The 20173-nt window shown below is 43.0% G+C and overlaps 1 protein-coding gene and 1 long non-coding RNA gene across 5 annotated transcripts in view; one reads left to right on the top strand and one right to left on the bottom strand.

Moving 5' to 3' along the window:
- Positions 1–566: 566 nt before the first annotated feature.
- ATAD2 (ATPase family AAA domain containing 2) overlaps positions 567–20173 on the bottom strand; it is a 107172-nt gene continuing 87565 nt past the window's right edge. For 2 of the 3 annotated variants that reach the window (XM_074943886.1, XM_074943887.1), the window contains exon 28: positions 14093–14285. In XM_074943886.1, coding sequence (XP_074799987.1) covers positions 14232–14285 — 54 coding nt within the window. In that variant the 3' untranslated portion in view covers positions 14093–14231. Of the gene's footprint in view, positions 706–7345; positions 7458–14092; positions 14286–20173 lie in introns of those variants that run through there. The other variant, XR_012637969.1, reaches the window with a different exon arrangement.
- LOC141982123 (uncharacterized) lies at positions 9138–19604 on the top strand. 2 transcript variants are annotated; one of them, XR_012637970.1, is made up of 3 exons: positions 9138–9227; positions 9889–10057; positions 19357–19604. It is a non-coding gene; the product is annotated as an uncharacterized LOC141982123 (long non-coding RNA). The 2 variants fall into 2 exon arrangements; XR_012637971.1 differs by having other exon boundaries at positions 9141–9227; positions 9996–10057.

The raw sequence follows: 20173 nt of genomic DNA, 5'->3' as shown, positions 1-20173 counted from the left end.
CAAACCTCAAATTGTATCGTATAACATCTGATGTAAAATAATCAAATCAGTTTTAATAAAAATCACCTTGTTAATGTTGATGTTTATACTTGCCTTCCAAACAGAATACACACTAAAAACATTCCATTAAATTATATATTACATTGTTGCTCCATATGTCAACATTAAAACTACTATTCTCAGTAACATAATTGAGGATTATTTTAGAATAGATGAAGCATCATTCCTATATTGGACAGGTAAATAATAATCTCAGAGTAGAGGGACAGTGTGTTTAAATCAGGGTGGATCAAAATAAAAATTAAATAAGTACATTTATTTTTAACATTTAAATTATTTTTTCCCTTAAAAGTAAACCAATTTAAAATTAAATGAGATTATAACAATTTATGTTAAGGCCTAAACTTTAAATTAATCTATTAAAATAATGTAAATTAATTAAAAAATATTCAAGCAGTACCTGTTTGCTGCTGAAATTTTGAAGTCAAACCACTGCACTGGTAGAAGTCACTGGCTAAGCACTTGAGACTGGTGTTCAAAGTGCTAAACCAGCTTTTGACAGAAGTAGCTTCTTCTGCAGACGCAGAATGAATATTTTCTTCATTTCAGTTTATTCAAGTAGTTCAGTTCAATGACTAGGTGATTCAAAGTTGAGAAACCAACTGGGAGTCGAAAAAGCAGAAAAACTCATTTTCCTCTTTCAATCTATTAAAAAAAAAGAATGTGAGAGGAGGAGATCTACTAGTTCTAAAATCTTGAAGAATACGGTGACGAAACTATCAGTTCAATTCATTAACTACAGATATTTCATTTGTTTAATACATCAGTTTTAAAAGCAAGTAATATATTGATAAACACACTTCTCTTGTGAATCCATCGTATTTAATATAGTTTTTAATTAACAAATAAAAGCAATTTTAAAATGCTGTTTTTGTGCATTTTAATTGAATTCCACTTTCTATCCAAGTGCAGCTTGACACAAATCATGAGTAAAAAAATTAATCACTTAGTAAACAAGATATGGATCATTCATCATTCTCTATCATAAAAAAAATGGAAAACTTAAGAATCTGAATAAATTTATGTTAGGCTACATAATTGCTTAAATAAATGTGTATAGATATAGTTAGGGCCCTACCAAATTCACAGCCATGAAAAACACGTCACAGACCGTGAAATCTGGTGGTCCCCTGGGAAATCTGGTCTTTTGTGTGTTTTAACCACGTATTATACAGATTTCAAGGAGGGGAGACCAGCGTTTCTCAAATTGGGGGTCCTGACCCAAAAGGGACTTGCAAGGTTATTTTGGGGGAGGACGGGGGACACACGGTATTGCCACCCTTACTTCTGTGCTGCCTTCAGAGCTAGGTGGCCGGAGAGCAGCGGCTGTTGGCTGGGCGCCCAGCTCTGAAGGCAGCGCCCTGCCAGCAGCAGATCAGAAGAAAGAGTGGCAATAGTAAGAGCGCCATCCTTACTTCTGCGCTGCTGCTGGCGGCAGCTCTCCAGCTGCCCAGCTCTGAAGGAAGCGCCGCCATCAGCAGCAGTGCAGAAGTAAGGGTAGCAGTACTCCAACCCCACCCCCAATAATTTTGTGACCCCCCCCACCCCCCACAACTCCTTTCTGGGTCAGGACTCCAACAATTACAACACCGTGAAATATCTGATTTAAATAGATGAAATCATGAAATTAATATTTTTTAAAAATCCTATGACCGTGAAATTGACCAAAATGGACCGTGAATTTGGTAGGTCCCTAGATATGGTGTATTCTTTTTGTTAGAAAAAGGAAGTACCAAATTATACCAACCAGTGAGAATCAGCCTCTCTTTGGGAAAATAATAAAAAGTACAAATGCAAAACAAGATTAAAATAGGTTATTTAAATCAAGGTTTCCTGCTTGCTGATTTAAATAATTATTTAAACAACTGATTTAAATCAGTCCACCCTGGGTTAAATGTACTTGGCAAGTTTCTATACTACTGTATTAAATAGGTGATTTTGGGGGGTGGGGGAAGAGGTGGTATGATTGGGAAAGGGAGAAGTAAGGCAGAGAAATCTAATCTCATTATTAAATCAGCCCAAGTTAAATCATTTCAGGATAAAACAGGGGTGTGGTATTCAAAGAGAACATTTAAGAGACTGTCCAAAAGTTTACCATAAGAAAACAGGCAGACTGTGGGAACCTCATGGGAATAAGATGCATCTGTTGTTGAATGTAGCCTTGCAAAATTCTACTGGCTCACTTGCCTAGGGTGAGTAATTTTTTTTTTTTTGACAGCCAAGTACAATATTAGTTTTTTCCACCATCATCAAGCTAAGGGTGGGTAAAAATATTTTGTACCTAGACTAAAAAACGTTCATGAAGATTTCGCAAGTTTGGTTTTATGGGAACAGAAACCACTTTTTTTGGGGGGGAAGGGGTTAATAAACAAAGTTTAACATCAAATGAACAAAACCTCACCTTTGTTTCAAACTGCATATTGCAGTGCTACTATTTTATATCCAATCAATACACAATTCAGAAAGATTGCTTTTAAAATTCAAAGCTATTTGCATATCCCTGCACAGCTAGGGATTTCTTGGAAAACTGAAGAAATCAAAAACTGAAATCTCAAATTTTTCTTCTTTTGTTTGAATCCTCCATTGGGGAAGGCAACACACAAAATGCTTTGAGGCAGCATGAATCATTTAAAATAAAGGGTGCCCTCTTTCCCTCATTTATATATTACATACAAAAACTGAACGCAGGACAAAGGTAAACTTTTAAGATCGACTCTGTTCTCCCGCACATGTTCACAGGGGTAATAAAAATAAGTAGTAAAATGACTTTGTAACTCCCAAACTTCCACTTGTGAAATTAAATGCAATTTTGCAAAAGCCTGGCTCTATTGGATTCTAGAGAGAAGTGTCAGATCCATCAGTGGAAACTATTGCATACTGTATGAATGAATCCTACATTTTCATTTTAATACAGCTGAAGGGGGTATTTAAATGAAATGTTCAGTAATTTCGACATAAAACAAGAAAATAAAAAGCTTACTCAAACATCTCCATGCAAAACAGCACAGAAAAGTTACTCCAGCCTAGAGTGGTCTTCAGTCCCGATCCGCCAATAAGATCAACACTGATGCAGTGGTCCATCTGCATGAAGCTCATTGCGGTATTGGGACTTAAGTGCTTACAAGCGAGGAGACAGACTGTCCCCAAAATCAGAAGTACAGTCCATTCACCAACCCAGGAGTAAAAATTGGCAAGCACCTACACTTCCCCTCTGTACCAGGTCACAGATAATTTCAGCTGGATCAAATCCATAGAAATTAAAATATTTGAAAAGCTTTACAGGTGACTGCCAAAGGGTGGGGAAAAAAAGTCCATTTTGCATCCTTCTGATGTGTGAAAAAAGTCTGAAAAAGGTTACGGGTTAAAATTTTATTTTTTTGCCTTTAAAAAAAATTAATCAGGTCTTATCTTCCTTGTTTTTGCTGGAGGACTTTGAGAACCAGAGGACTGGGGAGCAGTTTGTCAAGATTCTGAGTTAAATTTAACGCTTGTTAACTAAAAAATACAAATCCCTAAAGTTTTGAACTGCAAATCTCTTCCCCTAATAAATTGCTCAGGTTTTGATTTCTTGTGGTGCTTTATTTTCACTAGTTCTCTAGTCACCCATAGACTCCTCCAGCAAAAGCAAGATATATAAGTTATCCTATGTAAAAACAAGTTAAATATAAACATCCAGGCCGTCTTTATTTTATATTTTCGCCTTTGTAGGTCCCCTTCGGGGTGTGTGTGTCTGTCTCTCTCTCCAAATACATATACATACAGGGGACCTACAAGGGCTTAAAAAAATACACTTGTTTGTTTATGATGTATAAAGAAGGTCTGGATATTTATTTTTAACTTCCACTTGTTTTTACATATATATTCCAAGCAGATACATGTTATAGGTGCCAAACCTGCAAACTGCTCTATGTGTGAAAATCCAGATGCTCCACCCACATGGAATGGCAAGACTTCTTTGTGTGGGTAAACCTGTGTCTCCATGCAGAGTTCCACTGAGCAATTTGCAGGATCAGGGCCTAAATAAGTATCCAATCCTACTAACAGTTACCGTTGGGTTTAATACAGAGCTAGGCCAACGCTGAGTGCTTCTGAAAATCTCACCCATAGAATTTAACAAGTTATCAGTGGATGCTAATGTAATCAGTGGGCTGAGAACACAGTTGGGAGTCAGGAACGCCTGAGTTTTGATTCTGGCTTCACCTAACTAAGGCCATGTCTACACTACAAAATTATATTGACCTAACTTAAGTTGGCATACCGACACCACAGTTATTAAATCGCTTGTGTGTCTGCACAGTTGGCTCAGTGTGTCAGCGTCCTTACCAGGAGCACTTGTATCGATTGTATTGTCAGTGTGGGGCGGTTCCTGAAAGCTAGTAATAGTTCACATAAGCAACACAGTGACTCCTACATTTACACTGCATCAACCTAATTACATCAACTGTGACTCGATGCCACTCAGGCAGGTGGTGTTACTACATCAGTGTAGAGAGGCACTTACATTGGCAGAAGCCAAATTTAAGTGAAGACACTTCCACAGCGAGGTTGATGCAGGGCAGCTTACATCAACCTAACCCTGTAGCATAGGCCAGACCTCACTCTGTGATCTGTGCCAAGACATTTAACCAGTGTGCTGATCCACCTTGGGAGATGAAGAGTACCCTCAACTCAGCACCATGCATCATTAGCCCCCCCCTTGCTAGACTTTCCTCCTATTTGAACAGGAAATAGTTCCATACCTTATAGGTATTTTAAGGATTAACTGGTAATTTGTACAGGCCTTTGAAGATGTATACTGCTGCAACAAGCCTAAACTGTACAATCTTATTACTATACTACAGGCCCTTCCCTACCCCTATTCTCTCCCCATAAACCTGACTCATAGAATATAATATCAAGGTTGGAAGGGACCTCAGGAGGTCATCTAGTCCACCCCCCTGCTCAAAGCAGGACCAATCCCCAATTTTTGCCCTGATCCCTAAATGGCCCTCTCAAGGATTGAACTCACAACCCTGGGTTTAGCAGGTCAATGCTCAAACCACTGAGCTATCCCTCCCCCCTTATATGGAACATTATTTGGCCCCATTCCTGATCCCTTATGCCCATGCACGAGCCCCTGGGAACAGAGCCTTGGTTAGAAAGCTCTTTGGGGTACAGACTTTGTCTTTATTAGTTCTGTGAATCAGAGCACTTTGGGAAACTTTAACAATAAAATAATGATGAGGGTATACACAAATAGCAAAAATAAGGACATAAGGATTCAAGTTCAGGTTAATTTTTAAATATACAGAAAAAAAGTGTTCCTAATTTTCAGGTTTTACTCAAAAACTGTACCATTATTACATTTAATAACATGCTTTGTAACATGCTTTGACGATTTAGAGTGCTATGCAACTGCCAAGTATTTTTATTTCTATTATTTTGGAAGGTGTCTGAATTACTGTAATGATTATAAAGTTCCAGTTCAAAAGCCTGTTTCTACCATTCCACAAACTGTGTTAATATAGTGCTCATGACACTTGAAGAGCAACGCTGGCTATACCAAAGAAAGACAATGCTATGCAAGCTGTCTCACTCAGTTCTGTCCATCCGTATTGACAGACATTACTTCCAGTCATCCATGCCCCACGACTCTCCTGAATAGTGACTACAAGCTGTGAATTTGATCCGCAGCTTGTTCAACTCCCACTGAAATCCATAAATACGGAGAGTGATTACAGCAGATTACAAGACTGGATCCTTCATGATGCAATTTTGCAATATGAACATGAAACTAAGTTAAGATCCAAATACTTTAACTGAAGATCTTAAACAAAATTTGAATTCAGTTCTTTTGAGGGGAACGTTAACGTGGTACTTCATCGCTACTCTGAATCATAGCACATATTAAATAGACTAAAAACTGGGTAACTGACAGGTCTCAAAATGTAACTGTAAATGGGGAATCTCTTCATCATCAAGCGGGTGCGTTTCTAGAGGGATCAGTTCTTGGCCTTAGATTATTTAACATTTTTATCAATGACCTGGAAGAAACCATAAAATACTTACTGATTAAGTTTGCAGATGACACAAAGATTGGGGGAGTTATAAATAATGAAGGGTACAGGTCTCTGATACAGAGCAATCTGGATTGCTTGATAAACTGGGTACAAGCAAACAATATGTGTTTCAGTACAACAAAATGTGAAGTCATACAAAAACAAAGAATGTGTTCATACTTCCAGGATGGAAGATTCTATCCTGAGAAACAATGACTTTGAAAAAGTGGTTGGGGGTGGATCATGATGCATAATCAGCTGAATGAGCTCTCACAAAAAAGGCTAATGTGATCTATAAACAGGGGAATATCAAGTAGGGCTAGGTAGGTTATTTTACTTCTGTATTTGGCACTAATAATAATCACTATTAGATTATTGGATCCCCTTTGGGTTTCTACAATTAAAGAAGGATGTTAATAAATTGGAGAGGATTCAGAAGATCCATGCAAATTTTTAAAGAATTGGAAAACATGCCTTCTAGTGAAAGGCTCAAAGGGCTCAAGATGTTCAGTTTATCAAAGAAAAGATTAAGGGGTGATTTAAGTTAGGTCACAGTCTGTAAGTATCTACATGGGGAATGGAAGTTTGTTAATAGAAAGACCCTTCACTCTAATAGACAAAGGTATAACAAGGTCCAATGGCTAGAAGTTGAAACTAGACAAATTCAGACTGGAAGTAAGACTTAAAGTTTTTAAACAGTGAAGGTAATTAACCACTGGAATGATTTACTACGGATTATGGTGGATTCTCCATCCTTAGCAATTTCTATATTAAGCTTCGATGTTTTTTTAAAAAAAAGATACGATCTCATCCAAACAGGAATTAATTCAGAGGAGTCCTGTGGTCTATGTTGTACAGGAGGATCACAGTGGTCCCTTCTGGTCACACCTATGAATCTACTTTAAACATTATTTTTTACCATATTAGATTTTGTAAAATCCTTGTAAACAAAACAAGTTTTTGGTCTAAATGGACTGTAGTTTTAATGCCTCTTCATCACAGAGCCTTTAAAAGAAGATTTAGATTGCACTTCACAGCTTTTTTCATGAAATTCATGTTTCTGAATATCTCCAACATGCTCCCTGCGTACTGGTGCAATTATTTTTAAAATAAGGGCTATTTATTTCTGGTTGCAAATCCATTTACATCCCAGCTTCTTACGTTTTAAATGACAAACAGAGAAAGGTAAACTGTAATTGTCCTCCCAGAAAGATGAAAGTGCTCAGAGGAAAAGCATAGGTACCTACCAGTTAGTGTTCACTACTGCAGGTGTTCTGACCCCTTTCAGAGGTCCAGCACCTTTTCGAAGTATGTGGTTTATTGACGCTGCTTTGGATCTCTATTACTGTGCATCCTGATCTGGGGAAGAGTTGAAAATCAGAATGCAGAACTGGGTCCCAGAAAACAAAGTAAAAATGACATTTCACAAACTTTGCCTGCAAACATTGCTACATGTTCCATCTTTTCAAACTGAAACTCATTTTACATTTTAAGATGATTAAAGAAAGCTAAAACTAGAACTGTATGATCTGAGCCCATGACCACAATTAGTTAAATAAAAGACCCACACAGGTAAATTAAAAAACACACACATATTGGGTTCCTCAAATTTATGAAAATTTTAAGTTCATTATGCTGCTTTTCATCTGACTCGTCCAATTTTCCTCCACCATTTGCGAAAAACAAAAACATACACAAGATCCCCTCTACACAGCTGCCAAACTCTCATATTTGGAGGTGGGAGGGAAAAGTGGGGAAAGAAGAGAATCTCCCTGGTTCTTCAGCAATTTTACAGCAGTTTTAAAAGAACCAAACCAAACCAAACATTACCTCATGATGAAGGATTTTACAGCATGTTCCCAGGAGATTTAAAAATCTCATTGGCCTGGGACAGAGATCATCAGGTTTGTACATTTCAAAACTGTAATTAGTTTTTAGGTACTATTCCCTCCCCACCCAACACAGAGCCTCCCACTCTCCCAAAAAGCTGCCCCCAACAGCATTTAGGGCCTCCTCTAAATCACCATAGGGAGAACGCACAACATAGGTCTCATCAGCTGCAGACAAACAATAGGGAGGCGAAGAATACACACTCAACCCCTCCCATCGCAAAAATCTTAAAAGTATCCAAACATCTCCATGAAGACATCCCCTCTTTCCTGTCTTCGGCGGTTAGGAATAAACCAAGGGGGAGTTCTTTCTCCTTGCTTCTGGCTAAACCTTGAGGCGACGTCTCTTTCCTGTAAAATTTCCCCACACTAATCCAGGGTGTGAGGAGTTTGTTGATCCCAACACACTTCTCCCATATTATAAGTGATTGAGAACTGAAAGGGAGAATCCCTCACAAATTTCAGTTACAGAAGCAATGGCTGGAGATGTGTGAATGTGTATGTGAGAGAGAAATACCTCCCAGCTTCCACCAGAGATATTTCGCTCAAGTCTTTCTTTCACCCACTCCAATCAGCCCCTACACGCCCCCCCCCCCCAGCTGAGAAAGCAACGAATGCTAAAATCCCTACCTTGAAGTGCTGCTCTCTGCCTCTCTCCCACTCAGCCTGTGTCAGTACCTCCTCCTCTTACTGCCTCGTCGCCATCTTGCATTTAAAAAACTACTGCACTTTTTTTGGGGAGGGGTGGGTAACTGAACTTTGAACTCACACAGCACTTTAAACCTACCCACCCTAAGCACACAGACCCTGATTTTATCCCTAAATTAAAACTGAGTTTTCCCCATAACTCTGTATCTATGCTGTGATCCAGGCGTGGGAAAGCAGTGTGACAATAGGCAGAGTGTGTGTGTGTGTGTGTGTGTGTGTCTCTCTCTCTCTCAATCATACATGAATTCAGAGAGCAGGAGCAGCAGGGAGGGGAGGAGCTGCTCCAGCAGTGATACAATCTCCTCTCCTCTGCGTGTGAAGCTGGGGAGTGGTAGTTGCCACCATTTATAAAGCTGGCACAACAGAAGGCTGCCCTGTGATTGGTCCCGTAAGGTTTCATTCCAGCCATAGGGATCAGGGCAAGAGATTGGACAAGAAGGCTAGTGATCACATGGATGACTTCCACACATCTCTCACCCATGGAGCTGCTAAGCTAAGACCCCAAAGCCTATCCTGTCCCAAGGCTCTGCGTGTGCGTTTCTCTCTCTCTCTCTCTCTCTCTCTCCCTCCTAAGGTTACAATGTAGTTGTGTTAACTAAGGAAGCAGATTATTACAACTATTTTTAGTCTAATTTCCTTTTCACCATTTGTGCGGTTTGTGTCTGAAATGAATAAATGCAATCAAGCCAACTAGATAGTTTCATTTTCCAGTTTACACATTAGCTGGGTGCTGCAATGTTTGGGTTTCAAACATCTTTTTTCTTTCTGTGTTGGAAACACTGAAAAGAGTGGACACTACTCTTAAAGGTGACCTTCAAGGAGGAAAAAGAATGGGTCTGTTCTCTTTTTGTTTCTTACCAGTGGAGCTGGGAGCAACCATAGTGAATGCAAAAAGAAAAGGAGGACTTGTGGCACCTTAGAGACTAACAAATTTATTTGAGCATAAGTTTTCGTGAGCTACAGCTCACTTCATCAGATGCGAAAGCTTATGCTCAAATAAATTTGTTAGTCTCTAAGGTGCCACAAGTCCTCCTTTTCTTTTTGCAAATACAGACTAACACGGCTGTTACTCTGAAACCTATTATAAGACTGTTTTTCAGTTACTTATAATTTTAACACATTTCAGCTGGTTGGACAGAAATGTCTTATGCCCAGTGTCAGCCTCAGACGGATTTTTTTTTTTAACATTTCAGAAAAACTGGTTCAGTCGTTCTCAGAATGAGGTGAGTGATAATTTTCTGTTTCACCTTCTCTCCTCATTCATCACAAATGGGTAATGCCGGTCATCTGTGGAATTCAGAGGTGGTCCAGTATTGTTGCTGGAGGCTCCAGGACTCCGCAAGGGACTGTTTCTCCGAACAGGTACTGAGTGTGATCTTGTCCATGAATGGGTTTAGATTTGTTACTCACAACCTAAGCCTTGCTGTCTGCTAACAGCCATTTAAGACTTTGGGTGCAGCTGGTAGGGGGTGAGGGGGAAAAGGCAGTCTTGCACAGGAATTGTAAGCTCTGACAGACTCTCATTTTGTCTGGTCATATTGAGGATTGTGTTGGTTTGGGAAGAAAATGCATCAGGATTTCTTTGGCGATCCAGCTCCAGATTTTTTCTTTTGTTAGGGGATTAGTCCCTTCTTGAATACAATTGCTGTTGAGAGAGACCAACAGATTGCTATGCTGGCTTTGATAGTGAGGGATGAGGTCTCTTTGTATTCTCCACTACTAATTTCTGTGATGTTTCTCCAAACATCCTCAGACCTGTGCATTTGGATGAACAGAATATCTGGTTGTTATGACTGGTTGCTACTGATTTGTTTAACACAGCTTTCTTGTAGCCTCTGAGGTAGGAGCCATCCCCCACTGCCCATTACATCAAAGATTTTACCACAATGTGAACCTGAGGCCTGTCATATATTCCTAAATGTTAAGCCACTTGCTTGCCACCAAGTAGGTTTTCCTTACTAAGGCCATGTTTACCCTACAATCTTTGGTTGTCAGTTATGTCAGCATATGGCTGCTGAAATTTTTATAAGCACGTTTATAAGTGCTTGCTTCAGCACTGCAAGTACTCACTAGAAGTGCTTGGGTCAATGCAAAGTCGAGGCACTATGGGTAGGTATCCCAGTGTGCCATGCATTGCTGCATAGTGCAATACCTTTTGGGATAGAAATGACTTGCCCAAGGATGTCTGAGAGTAAGGGGTTAAGTTCCCAGCATGCAACTTTCTCCATCCCATAATGCCACTCACATACCATAATTACTGTGCCTTTAAAAAAAAAAAATCCACAAAATCCACCCGGCACTTTTTGGTCTCTGCCATCTCTGACAGAAGCGAGGAGCCAGCAGAGATCTGCACTACCATCATGAATGTTGCAAATACAGGATGCACAATTCTCTTGTATTTACAGACTTGCAGGAAGTACTGCAACAACAGGGGCATGCCAATTTCTTCTAGGACAGCTTGCTAAGGGACATAGCAAAAACAATACAAGGCTGTTGGTGGCGTTCATGGAGCAGTTGCAGATGACGGTGCACCACTTGTGCGTTTGAGAAATGAGCACTGCCTGGTGGGATCATACCATAATGCAGGTTTGGGATGACAGGCACTGGCTGTTGAACTTTCCAATGTGGAAGGCCATATTCCTGGATCTGTGTTCTGAGCTCGCACCAGCCCTCCACTGCAAGGACACCAGAATAAGAGCAGCATTGACAGAGGAGTGGTGATCACATCTAAATGATTTCCCACTGGCGTTGCAAGCTTCCACAGTTTGAAAATCCACAGTGGGGGCCACTGTCATGCAAATGTGTAAGGCCATTAATCTTCTCCTGCTACACAGGACAGGCAGCGTGCAAACATAGTGGATGGACTGTAGCAATGGGGTTCCCAAACTGTGGTAGGGGGATTGACAGAACACATATACCTACTTTGGGAATCAGCCCACTTTGCCACAGAGCACATAAAACAGAAAGGACTACTTTTCCATAGTTATGTAAGGGATGATGAATTGGGAATTCACCGATATCAGTGTGGACTGGTCAAGGAAGATGGATGAAACTTGTAGGTTTAAGAACAAAGCGCTGTTCAGAAAGTTGAAAGCAGGACATTCTTTCCTGACTGGCAGATTACCATTGGTATTGAAATACCAATAGTGATTCTGGGGGACCTAGCCTACCACTTGCTCATGAAGCTGTACACTGGCTACCTTGACAGCATCAAGGAAAGAGTCAGCTACCAGCTTAGCACGTGCAGAATGACCACTGAATGCATTTTTGGAAGACTAAAGGAACGCCGTCAACGTTTACTCACAAGATTGGATCTTGGTGAGAAAAACATCCCAATAGTTATAGCTGCTTGTTGCATTCTGTGTAATATCTGTCATGCAAAGGGGGAAAGCTACTGCTAGGATGGAGGTGGAGTGGCTTTGAGTAGCCAGACACAAGGGCTGTTGCAAGAACCCGACATGGAGCTATGCAGTTGACGAAGGCTTTGAAAGAGCACTTTTAACAGTCAGCCTCACTAGCGTTCTGTGCTAGACTGTTCTCTGGGCCTGAAGCTTTGGGTGCTGTTAGTAACTGAGCATTTATAAATATTAAACTGTTTTGCTGAAGCTCTGAATTGTCGTGCTTGCTGTACATGGTCAGTTGCGCATAACAAAGGAGAGCTCCTAGGTGCACTCAACAAGGTGGAAAAATGAGGAAAAAGGATTTCAAAAATACACAGGGGACTTGGGGAAATAGCTTCCAGTCTCCGTGAGCCCTGGGCAATAGAGTTTAAAATTGTGACCAGAGTGATCACTGTCGCAGGGAATGGGGACATTGTGGGACTGCTGCTACAGGGTCAACACAGGTCATGCCCTGGCTATACTCACACAGAGTTCACCTCAGTAGGTCAACCATAGCTCTATGTCATTAGGGAAGGTGCTTTTACTTTGTCACCATCATTGGGTGCTTATGCCACCCAGAGACAAATTTTAGTGCACAAGTAGGTTGATGCAAGGCGACTTACGTTGAGCCAACTTTAGAGTTTAGACCAGGCCTAAGCGTAGGAAACGGCTATAGTTGAGGCTTTGAAATTTCTGGGGGGTGTCTTCACTTTGTGTGGTCTACAGGAGTGTCTCCAAAGTGGGGTGCGCCAGACCATCTGTGGCCCTGGGGGTGTGCGATTCAAAAAGTTTGGAGACCCCTGATTTACAGGGTCTTTGGGAAATAAATCCTTTTCTGAAGGTGTGATGTCTTTCACTGGTGCAGCTACTGCTGCACCAAACTTGGGTTTCCAAAACCTAAGAAATGTTTTTTGGTTTTATGTAACGCTTTTAATATTTGGTTTTATCCAGAAATCTCTGTTTAGATCTTATAACATCCTCAAATGAGGCATGTGCAGGAAACCTTGTGTCTAAATAATGCTTGAAAAACACAGTATTTTAATTTTTTTAAAACAGAGTTCCTTGCAAACCACAGGCTTCCTGCCCTGAAGAGTCATGCAGGGTATTTTTTGGATGCTGTGTATAGGATACTTCCCTTGGTTGTTTACAGAAGAAAGGTAGCATCCCAAGCTGGCTGCCACTCATTTGAGTGCTAGAGAATCTGCATGTTTCTGCTTGAGCCTTCCCACAGTGAAGTCATGGCTCCAAGCATATGGGAGAGGTATGTCAAAGCCTCAGCAATGCCTGTCTTACTCAAAACCTCATACTCTGGTAGAGCAAGGGTCAGCAGTTTGTGGCAGCAGGCCATAGCTCACCTTCTCCCTCTAAGGCTCCTGAAGAACTGGATCCACCACATACATGCTTCCCCCGCTTCCCCCCCCTGCATCATGTCTGCTCTTTGCCACAGAATTAATTGATGTATAAGTGCTAAATAGTTATTCTAAATTGTGAATGAATCACAGGCTTATGTTTTCAGTCTTAAAGAACCGAGATTGTAACATCAATTTATCCTGTGGTTAGAGTACAGAAAAATCAACTAGATGATCCAACTTCTAATACAGCACCAAACAATACTGATCTATATTCTGTAGGGTGAACCCCCTCCCCACAAAAAAACTTCACACACATTAAGGCTGAATAATTAAGATCTCAAAATCATGAGATGCTACGTCAATTTGCAAGCAAATCTGTGACTGCCCCTTTCTGCTTGTGCATTACACAACTCCGTAGTTACATAATCAAATATTACTCAGATATTTTGCACAATTTTAAATACATTACTTTGTATTTTTTCATATTTTTTATCATAATTGTACAGTATATCTTAATTGACTTATGCAGCTCTTTGAGTGAACACGTGAGAGGGGACTGCTGGGCAGACTGATCTCAATAGACCAAAAGCCCTCCTGCTCTTCCATTTTACTATTTATCATACTAAAGGTAGCATTAAAAAAACCACAATTAGACATAAGGAGTTTAAAGACTTTACTTGATCTTGTCTCAATATAGTTTAATATATTTATACATGTATATGCACTCTGATATTGAACTATGCACAGGTAACAAAGGACCATAAAATTAAAGTAAAAGATTAGAAAAGTAGAAATCAGTTAATTTTAGATATTATCATCTTCAGTTTGCTTGAAGACTGCAATTTCTTTTTTCATTTCCTGAAAGAGAACAAAAAACAACAAGCATGAGTGGAAACTGTTATTTTATTTATATTATATAATGATTTCTATAATTTTTCAAGATTTGTAAATATCACTAACCATTGTATATATTTGACAAATTCAGCTAAAATAACTATAAGAAGAAAAAGGTTACTCACCAGTAACAGTTTTTCTCCAAATGTATTGCCTTTGCATATCTACACTGTAGAGTTATGTGCCCTGCCACGTGAGATACACAGTCCTTTCTGGACACATTCACATTCAGGATTCTAGAATCAATGGCATCAAAGCCACCTAACTGTCCTTTCCTCTCTAGCTTCAGACACATCCTTACATATCCAGAATAAAGGGAAAGATGGAGAGTCAAGGGTTGATCTGCAGAGGCAATACTTTCAGTGACCATGCAACCAACCAGTTACAGGTAGAACAGACCAGAGCTGAAGGAATTAGTCTATTCAGATAGTATCATTATTCCCAGACATTCTGCCTCGACACAAGAAGAAGACAGCTTTCTCCTTGCCTGTTCAACCACCACATTTTCCCAAATAATACTAGGGCAATCTGCACTGCCTTTCCTTCTTTGGATTAGAGGAAAACATAAAACAACCCGATAGCCCTAAACTCCAAAAGACTTGTGCATTCTGCATTCCTTGGGTTCCATGAGCCCAATGTTCTAAATGAGTTCCCCTCTCATGCTCGAACCATATCACTATGGATGGATTCTGGGTCGAGAAAGGCATCCATTTCAGGACATTGTTTGGATCCAAGGAGGCCATCTGCATTCTTGCACAATCAGAACAGAGGATCCTTTCTGATCAGACGTGGAAGACTGGATCTGGAGGACCAGTGCGTGGAGGAGGAAATCTTTCTTTTAAGAGAAGTTGTAGAAAGATCAGCAGAGCAACTGGAGCCATTCATAGATGAACAGCTCAAACACTAGGACAAACATCCATGCATTTTGGATCTAAAGACTAGATTTCAGACCACCTAAGAGTCTCAGTGTTGGAATTGCCTGATGTGGACCTTTGATGCCTCCTGAAGATTTCAGCTCAAGTCTGAACATAAACCCTCTTCATGAGAAAGAGTTTGAGAATCATGCTCTCTGCGTAGTTATTGTAAATCTGCACAGGCAGAAAACATTCTTTAAGACAGACATTAAAGATGTTCAAGCATTGGACACGTTAGCCCAAAATTGAGAGAATTTAGTGGAAAAAACGATTACCTACCTTTCGTAACTGTTGTTCTTTGAGATGTGTTGCTCATGTCCATTCCGAGTAGGTATGCACGCCGCATGCATGATTGTTGGACGGTTTTTCCCTAGTGGTACCCGTTGGTTCAGCTGTGGAGCCCCCTGGAGTGGCGCCTTCATGGCAGTGTACCTAGGTCTCTGCCAACCCGCCGCCTCTTCAGTTCTTTCTTGCCGGATACTCCGACAGAGGGGAGGCGGGTGGGTCTTGGAAAGGATATGAGCAACACGTCTTGAAGAACAGTTACGAAAGGTAGGTAGCCATTTTTTCTTCAAGTAATTGCTCATGTCATTTCCAAGTAGGTGACTTCCAACGAGTCCCCCGGAGTAGGGGTCAGAGTTCACCAATTTGCAGACTGCAGCACTGCTCTCCCAAACGTGGCATTGTCTCTAGCCTGCTGTGTGATGACATAGTGCGATGTAAAGGTGTGAACAGACTACCACGTTGCCACTCTGCAGATGATATCCTGAATGGGGACCTACACTAGGAACGCTGTAGATGAAGCTTGCACTCTCATGAGGTGCATCGTCAATGCTGGGGCTGGTATCTTTGCCAGGTCATAGCACGTCCTGATACAGGCTGTGATCCAAGAAGAGATTCATTGGGATGAGACTGGCAGTCCTTTTAATTTTTTCAGCAATGGCGAAGAAGAGTTGTGTTGACTTCCTACATAGCTTTGTCCGCTCAATGTAAAAAGCCAGTGCCCGTCTAACATCTAGGGAATGGAGCATGCGTCAGGGAAGAACACCACCGGTAGAAAGATGTCCTGATTTGCATGAAATTGTGAGACTACTTTAGGGAGAAAGGCTGGGTGCGGCTGCAACTGCTCCTTGTGCTTACAAAACAATGTGTAAGGGGGCTCAGACATTAAAGCTTTGAGCTCAGACACTCTTCTGGCTGCAGTTATAGTCACAAGAAATTCCACTTTCCAAGAGAGAAAAAGCAGAGAACAAGTTGCTAGAGGTTCAAAGGGGCGCCTATGAGCCTTGAGAGGATCAGGTTATCGGGCCGGTTGCTGCACCTGTGGGTACAGCCTGTCTAGCCCTTTAACGAAGCGTCCAACCATGGGGTTAGCAAATACTGACCGCCCTGCTGCACCCAGGTGGAAAGCAGAAATAGCAGCCAGGTGCACCTTGATTGACGAGACTGCCAGCCCTGGCTGCTTTAAGTAGAGTAAGTAGTCCAGTATAAAGGGGATTGAGGACTGCAGTGGAGAAGTGCCCTTCTGTGAGGACCAAAGAGAACCTTTTCCACTTGGCCAAATAAATGGCACAAGTGGAGGGCTTTCTACTGCCAAGGAGAACCTCTCTAACCAAATTGGAGCACTAACAAATTTAGGTCACATAGTTTCCACGTGGTGAGGTGGAGAGACCCCAGGTTGGGGAGCTGAAGGCAGCCGTGGTCCTGCGTGATGAGGTCTGGAATCATGGGCAAGGTCACTGGCGTGTCCACAGAGAGGTCCAACAGCGTGGAAAACCAGTGTTGGCGGGGCCATGCGAATCAGCGATGCCTTGTCCTGCCAGACCTTGAGGAGGACCTTGTGGATGAGAGGAAATGGTGGGAACATGTACAGCAGGCGCCCTTGTCCACAAGAGGAGAAAGGCGTCTGCAATTAAGCTGGGACTGAGATTCAGGAAGGAGCAGAACTGCTGGCACTTCCTATTGCTTCATGTCGTGAACAGGTATACCTGGGGAGATCCTCACCTCAGGAAGATATTGCTAACAACACCCGGTTTTAGAGACCATTTGTGGCCGTGGAAGGATCTGATGAGGCAATCGGCCAGTTCGTTGTGTGTGCCCAGCAGATACGACGCCTCCAACTGTATTGGGTGTGTAATGCAAAAGTCCCACAACCTGAGGGCTTCCTGGCACAGGGGAGAGGAGCGAGTACCACCCTCTTTGTTTATATAGAACATCGCTGTGGTGTTGTCCGTCAACACCGATACACATTTACTCTGAAGATGGGCACGAAACATCTGGCAAGCTAGACGCACTGCACGCAGCTCCCTGACATTGATGTGGAGCGATAGTTCCGCTTGGAACCATAGGCTTTGAGTTCTGAGGTCGCCCAGGTACGCTCCCCACCCCAGTGCCAGTGCATCTGTGACTAGCAACAGCTGAGGTTTGGAGAAGGGTAGTCCCGCACAGACTGCCTGTGGATCGAGACACCACTGGAGAGACTCGAGAACCCAAGGAGTGTGTGTGACCAGTCTGACTAGATGGTCCCAGTTCGGCCTGTACACTTGGGCCAGCCACGCCTGAAGGGGACATAGGCGCAGCCTTGCATGCTGCACTACATAAGTACACGCTGCCATATGTCTGAGCAATTTTAGGCAATTTCTGGCTGTTGTGGTGTGGAACCGGTGGAGATGGTGCTCATTGCCAGAAAATGAGACTCTTGCAGGAACACCCTGGCCTCCGTGGAGTCCAAGAGGCCCCCAATGAATTCTATTCTCTGAGTGGGAGCTACAGTTGACTTTACCACATTGAGGATGAGACAGAGTTTGAGGAACAGAAGACGTACCAGGTTCATGTGTTCCTCCACCTGGGCTCAGGACTGGCCCTTGATGAGCCAGTCATCTAGGTATGGGAAGACTTGCACCTGACTCTTTTGAAGAAAGGCCGCCATGCACTTGGTGAACACCCAAGGGGCCACCAATAGGCTGAAGGGGAGGACCGTGAACTGACAGTGTGTGCTGCTGACCACAAATCGCAGAAACTGTCTGTGGGAAGGGATTATGGAGATGTGGATGTACACGTCCTTCAAGTCAAGGGTGGCATACCAGTCCCCCAGATTCAGAGTGGGAATGATGGAAGCCAGGGAGACCATGCGGAGCTTCAATTTCTTCATGAATTTAGACTGGAGGTTTCGCAGTCTAAAATGGGCCTGAGCCCACCCTTGGCTTTGGAGATTAAGTAGTAACGGTGGTAGAATCCCCTGCCCCTGAACTCCAGAGGAACCTCCTCTACCGCCCTGAGCTGTAGAAGTGTTTGCACCTCCTGCACTAGAACTTGCTCATGAGAAGGGTCCCTGAAGAGGGATGGGGATGGGTGGGAGGGAGGGTGGAAGGAAACAGAATTGGAGAGAATATCCCAATTCTACCATCCTGAGGTTATTTGAGCCCAGGCATGCTAGAAATGGGATAGATGGTTCACAAAGGGAGGGGGAAGGATCTGGGCATTGAACTGGTGTTCCATCCTCAGGCGCACCTTCAAAAGTTTGGCTTTGAGCTCGAAGGCTGCTTAGCTGAGCCCTGGCCTTGGCTGGAAGAGGACTGAGATGGGCACCTCCTGTTACTTCTGCCCTACTTTCTGCTGTAGTCCTATCTAGGATGGGCAGAACAGAAGTGTGGAGTGGCCTGGGGCTTAAATGTTTCTTTGAGGGGCCAGCATGTGCAGCCCCAAAGACTTGAGGGTCACCCGCGAGTCCTTAAGGCTATAAAGCCTTGAGTCTGTCTGTTCCCGCTAAAGGCCAGAGCAGTAGAAAGGCAGGTCCCGGATTAGAGACAGGTGTGTGCCACAGCATCTTGGTGATATTCTGAATAATTCTGATGCGGGGCAGAGCTACCCTCGAGGGCCCTTTAAGGGACATAATATCCACCATGAGATCCATGTCCTCAGAGACCTCTTCTGCCTGCAAGTTCAGGTTCTGGGCCACCCTCCTGAGTAGGTCTTGATGGGCCCTGGTGTCCACAGCGGGCAGGTGTGGTGGAGGTGCCTGCTACCAGCTCATCTGGGGAGGACCCTCAACTAAAACTTAACTACTGTACTTATCAGTAACTATAACTTTATTACTAACTATACTTTCAAACTATTTACAGGGAGAAAAACAGAGTCCACTAGGGAATCGCTTGCTAATGCAAGAGGGAAGCTGCTCCAACGACCGTTACTGGTGGTAAGAAGGAACTGAAGAGGTGGCAGGTCAGAAGGGATCTATATACACGGCCATAAAAGCACCACTCCAGGGGGCTCCACAGCCAACTCGATGGGTACCGCTAGGAAAAAAACCTTCCGACGATCGTGCGTGCGGCGTGCACATACCTCCTTTGAATTGACATAAGCAATCACTCGAAGAACAAGAGGAGCACCCCTTTCTGCTCCATATCTAATAAGTACAGTAACTCCCCACTTAACGTCCTCTTGCTTAACGTTGTTTCGATCTTACGTCCCTGCTCCATTACAGAACATGCTCGTTTAAAGTTGTGCAACGCTCCACTATAACGTCGTTTGGCTGCCTGCTTTGTCCACAGCTGGCAGCCCCCCCATCAGCTCCCCTACGCCCCCCATCCCCCAGCGCCTCCCGCCTGCTGACAGACCCCGCAGATCAGCGCTTTCCCCCTGCTCCCCCCGCCTCCTGCCCGGAGCAATCAGCTGGTTTGCGGCATTCAGGAGGCTGCAGGGAGGAGTGAGGATGCGGCGCGCAGGCTCCCCCTCCCTCCTGAATGCCGCAAACCAGCTGATTGCTGCAGGCAGGAGGCAGGGGAGGAAGGGGGGAGGCTGTGCGCCGCATCCTCGCTCCTCCCCCCAGCCTCTTGAATGCCGCAAGACAGGTGATTGCCGCGGGCAGGAGGCGGAGGGACCAGGGGGAAGGCGCTGATCCGTCGGTGAGCAGGAGGTGCTGGGGGACAGAGGGGGAGA

Source organism: Natator depressus, chromosome 2 (genome assembly GCF_965152275.1).
Source record: "Natator depressus isolate rNatDep1 chromosome 2, rNatDep2.hap1, whole genome shotgun sequence".
Taxonomy (NCBI): domain Eukaryota; kingdom Metazoa; phylum Chordata; order Testudines; family Cheloniidae; genus Natator; species Natator depressus.
The sequence above is the reverse complement of the archived record's forward strand: the minus strand, read 5'-3'. Positions and strand labels throughout refer to the sequence as shown.